Genomic DNA, 6,019 nt, shown 5'->3' with positions numbered 1-6,019 from the left:
AACTAAAAGTAGCACACCACGCTAATGTGCCTACAAGCATAGCCAGGATCGTTTTCATTTTCATGAACTCGGTGGGCTGAATCGACTGGAAGAACAATAGAGTCTCAAACGAACGCTAATAAACAAAGACACCACGCCCGTTTACCTGTATAGACTGTGGCCGCATGTGGTGCATCCGTTACCTACGAGGGATACTCACTCAACCTGTGCTTGAGCTGTCCGCGCTGGAAATTACCGCACTCCTATCAGGACGCCGACATGTTCCTCAGCTCCTTCCTCCAGCGGCGTCTCGAACAGTTTGAAATTAACCGCTGCAACAGCACAACGGGCGAGGGCATCACGTGATTCTCTCTTCTGCGCCTGACGAAAAAATCCGCCTTCTGCGCAGATTTCTCCTGTGACCGGCTGGCCGGGCGCCATGGCGGTGGCAGCCGCCGGCTCTAAAGCGAAACGCACCGCCTCGAAAATATTGTCGCCACCGGCGTGCCAGCTCGGGAGATCTCTCATTGGCTGCGCATTATATGTATAAATATTGGGATGCTCATTGGTCTAAAAAACTGGCGTCAGTTTCCTTCGCGCTGATTGGGCGAGAGTCATTTGACTGAGGAGCGAGCATCCGAACGCGCGAACCGCTCAACGGAAGCAACGGAAGCAGTCGAACGGAGGAGAAAGAAGAACGACAGAGGAGACATCGCGTCTGTCCGGCCATGCGTGTTCTCTTGGACTGCAACCGTTGTGCACGCAGACGCTACGGGGTAGTTTGAGGGCTTGCGCATTGAATGCTTTAGATTTAGATTGTGGCGAACTGCTAATGTGAGAACGGAATGGCACATCCACCCCATCATCACAACAGCGGGAAGACGAACATGACATGGAATCCGTCTGCACCTCCAAAGGACGCAGAAATCGTCAGAGAGGAAGTCTGCACTCTTTCCGACGTACTGCAGGTGAACGGTAAGACAAGTTTGATTACTTTTTTGTGACTGAAGGAAGTAATGCAGGTTTATCACGCTAAGTGTATTACGTACAGCATTTACGAGTCACTCGGTACGTTAGCGGCGTTTCATTGTGCAGTGCATTGCCGTAACTTGTACGTTTCTGATATGCCGTTAATCAAAATATGTGTGGTTATGCTAGTTGCCCCTCATGCGCGTCTCAGCCGTTCATTCACTGTGATCTACGAACATTCGTGACAAATGCCTTGGTGTTCAAATACGAAATCAAGATAGATTGCCTATCATAGCAGTGATTTTCGTGCAGAGTTACTGATCATCAATATATTTTTTGTTTTGTTTTAGTTCTCCCGCAACCATTGGCAACAACGACGCACATAGCTCAGCATTGGCTTTTGAACGGCCCTTGGATGTCGAAGTACCTAAAGCTCCAGTGAAGCCTGTTACAAGACGTAAAAAGATATGTACTGTAGCTTTTTCGAGGCTGTTCCCGAGGACAAATAAAGTTGATTTGTCATACACCATTGCTTTTTGATTGTCTGCTTCGGGACAGCATGATCGTTGCTCTACAGCAAGACAACAAGCGCCGAAGACAAACGGACGAGTCTGGAGGGGGGGGTAGGGGGGACGAGAGGAGAGACAAAAAAACCCGAGGAGAGAAGGGGAAGGAGGTTGGGAAAGGAGGTCGATATGCGCATGCGCACTGGGCCCCAGCTTTTTTCCCGCGCTGCAGCTCGGGGACGCTGTGAGTGGCTCCTCGAGATCACGTGGTTTGGGCGCCCGCCATTTTCCCTGGACCATTGCGTAAACGGCAGCTTCCGGCGGATGGCGGTGGTACGGTGGTGTGGGGGTCTCAGCTGGCAGGGGGGCAGGGTTAAGAAGATGGGGTGAAGGCGGATGGCGGAGAAACGGGGGCTCAAACGCCCAAACTTTTATTTTTCTTCGGTTTTTACTGGGTGAGCACTTACTGGCTGTCCATCACCTGTAGGTTTCCGACGTATCGAATTACTACCATATTAATATTTTCTTTGTACGATCTTTTGCAATGTTAACAGTAGCAGAGTCACGCAAAAGCAACCATGGTAAAGCGCTGTTGAACGGCCTGCGCGGCAGATCCATTGTTTGAGCATGCTTTATGCTAAAGGCATAAGGCAAAATTTTCGCAAAAGCAGCGTTGTATGTTCGACGTCTGTCCTTCTGTGACTTTCCATTACAGTTATCGACGCTGTTTTCACGTATGACAATCTACTGTTAATTTGTGTGCAACAAATCCACGTTATATTCACGTAAAAGATTTGACATGCTGAATTGACTACGTAATGTCAGCGCGGAATCAATGTTCGCATTTTGCGTTCTACATTGTTCAGCAATATTCAACGTTAATTCTGCATTCTACCAACAATGTGTGTTGACTGGGCGGAAACCGAACGCTGGGTCACGGTCCCTTGATACTCCTTCTGGTCAAGAAACTCCGGCGAAAGACTCCTTAGGGCGCGCCGCCGACGCATGGTGGAGCGCCAATAGTTCGGAAGGAAGACCTCGCGCCCGCCACTGTTCTTCAGTGCTGGTGTTTTTGCTCCGGATTTTTTATTACGGCCTTTTTCAGAGGTTCTTTTTTATCGGGGAATCTGAAATGGGGGATGTACGAACTTCACCAGACAAGTTTTCGTCCGATTTGGTAAAACTGAATGCCGCGAATGCCGAGCCCGTGTCAAGCGCGGCGGCTGTGATATGAGTTAAGAAGCAGCTGACATTACTTACGTTCTTCGCACGGAGGAAAGAGGTTGTGTATTAATTTACTGAGTGATCGATGTCACTTTGCACATAGAATACGTTCGTTAGATTACGTTAAAGCATTCTAAGTCTGTGAATACCTGCCAGCTCATTGAGACGTGGAAGAGTGTCATGCAGTGCGCTGTAACAACAGTCCGTGGTTCAAACAAAACAATTACCGTCAGGATGTCGGAACCGTTGTAGAACCCGTGGGGCCTTTTGAAGGTCCTCAGTTATGTTCATATGTTCATTTGCTTTTAACATTATTCACTGCGCCTGTCGTTAGCATATTTGCCACGCCGTTTGAGGTATCATTTTAATTAACTTTCGCGGGTCTCTCAACGCAGTCGCCAGCCCTTTGCTGCATCATTGGGGTTTGCCCTGAGAGGGGCCGTTTTGTGGAGTGCAAGAAACAGATGCACTACTCGTGCACTGTATCTCCGCGATGGTTTCATTTCTTTCCACCACCAGCAGGGATAGGTCTTCGTGTTGCCTCATTCCACTTCTTATTTTTATCCCTTGAGAGGAAATGTAGTCGGCATCGTACAAAAAAGTGCAACACTTCAGTCTTCTAGACGTAGTGCTCCTTGCAGCCAACTGTTGCTGTCGCCAATTCTTCATTGATGAGGGTTGCTTCAATAAATTCCCCGTAAGCGGTGCACCTCACGCTGTTGTTTGTGCAGTCCCTGAAGTGTGACTCTGCCAGCTTCAGCAGTTTCATTAGCTGTCGTGATGGTCTCTTCAAGCCACCATGGGTGCTAATCGAGATGAGATCTGTCGTGGTCGGCTGACTTGTTGCGCATTCCAGGGTGTCAGCACAGGAAGCACAGTACCCTCCACGAAGCTTGTGAACAATATAACCACCAAGGTATTCCAAAATAGCATCATTGGTGGTCACACTGATTGCCTGGTGAAGTTGGGTGTCACATGTAGTAGCTGGATCGAGCAGGATACTGTCCAGCTTCTCGATAAGGCGTTCTACCTGTGACATGGTGTCAGTTTGCAAAGGGAAACTTTCCATCATGTAAAACATCACACAGGGATTTGCTTACATGGTTAATCGGAGGTGACTTCCTTCCGAAAAGGCTCTGAACTGTTAACAGCAGCTGCGGACCTTGCGACTGGACATTGGTTCTTTCAGGTGGCTTCACCAGGTTGTTTACGGACAGCATGCGGTATATGTACAAAAACTGAACCGCTGTTGATCGTCCTCCATCACCAGCAATATGCCTGACGATGCCGAAGAATTTCTGGAAGAACGGATTAGGTGACTCCTTGTAAGAAAACGTTATCTGTCGCAGCAGGTACATTGGTAGATATTTACCTCCAATGGATCCTGACCGAGCTTTTCGGTGAGAACATACTTGTATCCCAAAGCTCTCATGTTTTCAACGAGTGCAACAGTGCTGCGTAAAGTCACCCTTAAAGGGACTATTGCATCCGGGAACGTATGTATGATACCGATAGGGTAATGTTCCTCACCGCTTCAGAGTCAACTTTGCCAAATTTCTCTTCCGAAAACAGCTTACATATTAAGTAAACGAGTTTTAAAGGTCCGCATTCCATCTGCAGCCAACAGGATGATGACGTAAGCCAGGCGCACGAATGGGAGCGCAGCGCTGGCGATTGTCTCCGAGATCGTCTGCTTGGCGTTCGCATCGCACTATACTAAGTGAAAAGTCCTCGGTAAATACGGGGGCTGACTTTCGCTTACCAGTGTGAGTGCAGACGTAACCATGTTACGTGAAACACGGCGTTACGCTCCTGGCTGTACGAACACGTTCAACGTTAACCAGAAACAACATTCCGCGAGCCGGTAACAGAGAAGACGCCGTTCCCATTCCGCCTCGCCCGCCCGCCTGTCGGTCGGTTGCCAAGGCTACCAAGGTCCCTCCGGCCGTTCCGTGATTGGTATTCTCCATGTCAAAGGGCGCGCAGTGATTGGCCTCGTCCGTGTGACGTTTCCAGAGAGGGAATCCAGGAATGCGTCGTCTGCTCTTGCCAAGTTTTATATCAAACTACACAGGAACGACGCTGCCAATTCGCGTCGGGTTTTCGGCGTTATTATCAGTGATGAACGCGGAGTAAAAAGGCACTACAGTTTCGGAATCGACCGGGACGGATGCGATAGTCCCTTTAAAGCAGAACAAGTCTTTTTGCTTAGAAAGCATGCCTGCTGCTGCTGAGTCAGTGTCTTCCTAAATGCACACCATTCCTCCAGCCATGCAATGCTCTCTTTTATGACCTGAAACATCTTAACTTTTAGAAACATATGAACGATTAATACGATGTGAAGACCTACATTTAGTTGTCCTGGCCCAGCGTTTGCCAAGTCATCTGGCCGCTGAAGGTTCAGGCTGTCGAAGAGTGCATTCAGCCTTCGAGTGAAAGAAAGTGTTTCTTCACAGCCATGCAGCTTTTTTGCATTCTTGTCGTGTGCTATAAAACTCCATGGATGTCGCCACGGATTCACTGAACAGCTGAAAAATTTTGAGATGATCATCATGCTGCTGCATCAACGCTAGCACAAGAATAGCAAAATATGGACGGAGGCTCACCTGCACTGCGAGCTTCACGTTCATCTTTTGAAATGCATTTGGGTAGATGTGTGCCTTTGTGAGCTTCGCCACAGCTCACAAAGCACACTGTTGTTCTTCGTACTCAAGAAGAGCTTGGTAATGGCGATGGTAGACTTCTTTACCACCAGGAAGCTACAGCATTAAACGTAATGTTTTTGAACATGTTACACACACTAAGCGATCAACCAACTTACAATGAATTTTCCTACTTTCAGGAGGTTGTTCCGGATGCATTTAAAAATGTGTGGAACATCTATGATGCAGGTGACTTTCATGTCTGGGACAGTAGGGTGCTCAAAGGACGTGACTGGGTCTCCTTCAGCTGATATGCCTGGAAATATATGGTTCTCGATGAATGTGTCAAGCTGCGCTATAGCCTCCTCTGCTGGAAATACTAACTCTACGGGAGGTGGAGATGCATACAAAGAGCTAGTGCATACCTAGAGCCCTCAGTGGAGCCTGGTTTGTTGTGGAGTTCTCGCATGTGATGGCTTGCACAAGAACTGTTGCGTTGGTGAGGGGTATGATGTACTGAAGGATGAGCTTTGCCAGGACAGAGCCGGGTGCTGCTCCTGCTGTACAGAACGTTCCCATTGTTTGGGACCACCCTCCAAGGAACGGCCGGAACAGGAAAACGAGCCCATGGTCTCCGTCTTTTACTTCGTCCTGTGGCCGTGTGTGATCACCATGATCCACCTTTCCGAGAACGACCAT

The 6,019-nt window shown here is 48.6% G+C and overlaps 1 protein-coding gene across 1 annotated transcript; it reads right to left on the bottom strand.

The window, feature by feature from the left end:
* Positions 1 to 4,868: 4,868 nt before the first annotated feature.
* Positions 4,869 to 6,019, bottom strand: LOC135392825 (uncharacterized). Its single transcript, XM_064623531.1, has 5 exons — positions 5,746 to 6,019; positions 5,500 to 5,636; positions 5,285 to 5,437; positions 5,029 to 5,206; positions 4,869 to 4,971 (listed from the first exon to the last, which is right to left on the bottom strand). The coding sequence occupies exons 1-3, from the start codon at positions 6,017 to 6,019 to the stop codon at positions 5,360 to 5,362; spliced, it is 489 nt and encodes a 162-aa protein (XP_064479601.1). The 3' UTR covers positions 4,869 to 4,971; positions 5,029 to 5,206; positions 5,285 to 5,359.

The sequence above is a fragment of the Ornithodoros turicata genome, chromosome 1, assembly GCF_037126465.1.
Source record: "Ornithodoros turicata isolate Travis chromosome 1, ASM3712646v1, whole genome shotgun sequence".
Lineage (NCBI taxonomy): Eukaryota > Metazoa > Arthropoda > Arachnida > Ixodida > Argasidae > Ornithodoros > Ornithodoros turicata.
This window is presented reverse-complemented; position numbering and strand designations above follow the sequence as displayed.

What these genes read in the sequence shown, in the direction of transcription:
- LOC135392825 (XM_064623531.1), bottom strand. Translation starts at nt 6,019, where the DNA reads ATGGTCGTTCTCGGAAAGGTGGATCATGGTGATCACACACGGCCACAG. An exon ending in GGCTCCACTGAGGGCTCTAG is followed by an intron (nt 5,637 to 5,745) that starts GTATGCACTAGC and finishes ATATATTTCCAG; the next exon opens with GCATATCAGCTGAAGGAGAC. An exon ending in TGAAAGTAGGAAAATTCATT is followed by an intron (nt 5,438 to 5,499) that starts GTAAGTTGGTTG and finishes TTAATGCTGTAG; the next exon opens with CTTCCTGGTGGTAAAGAAGT.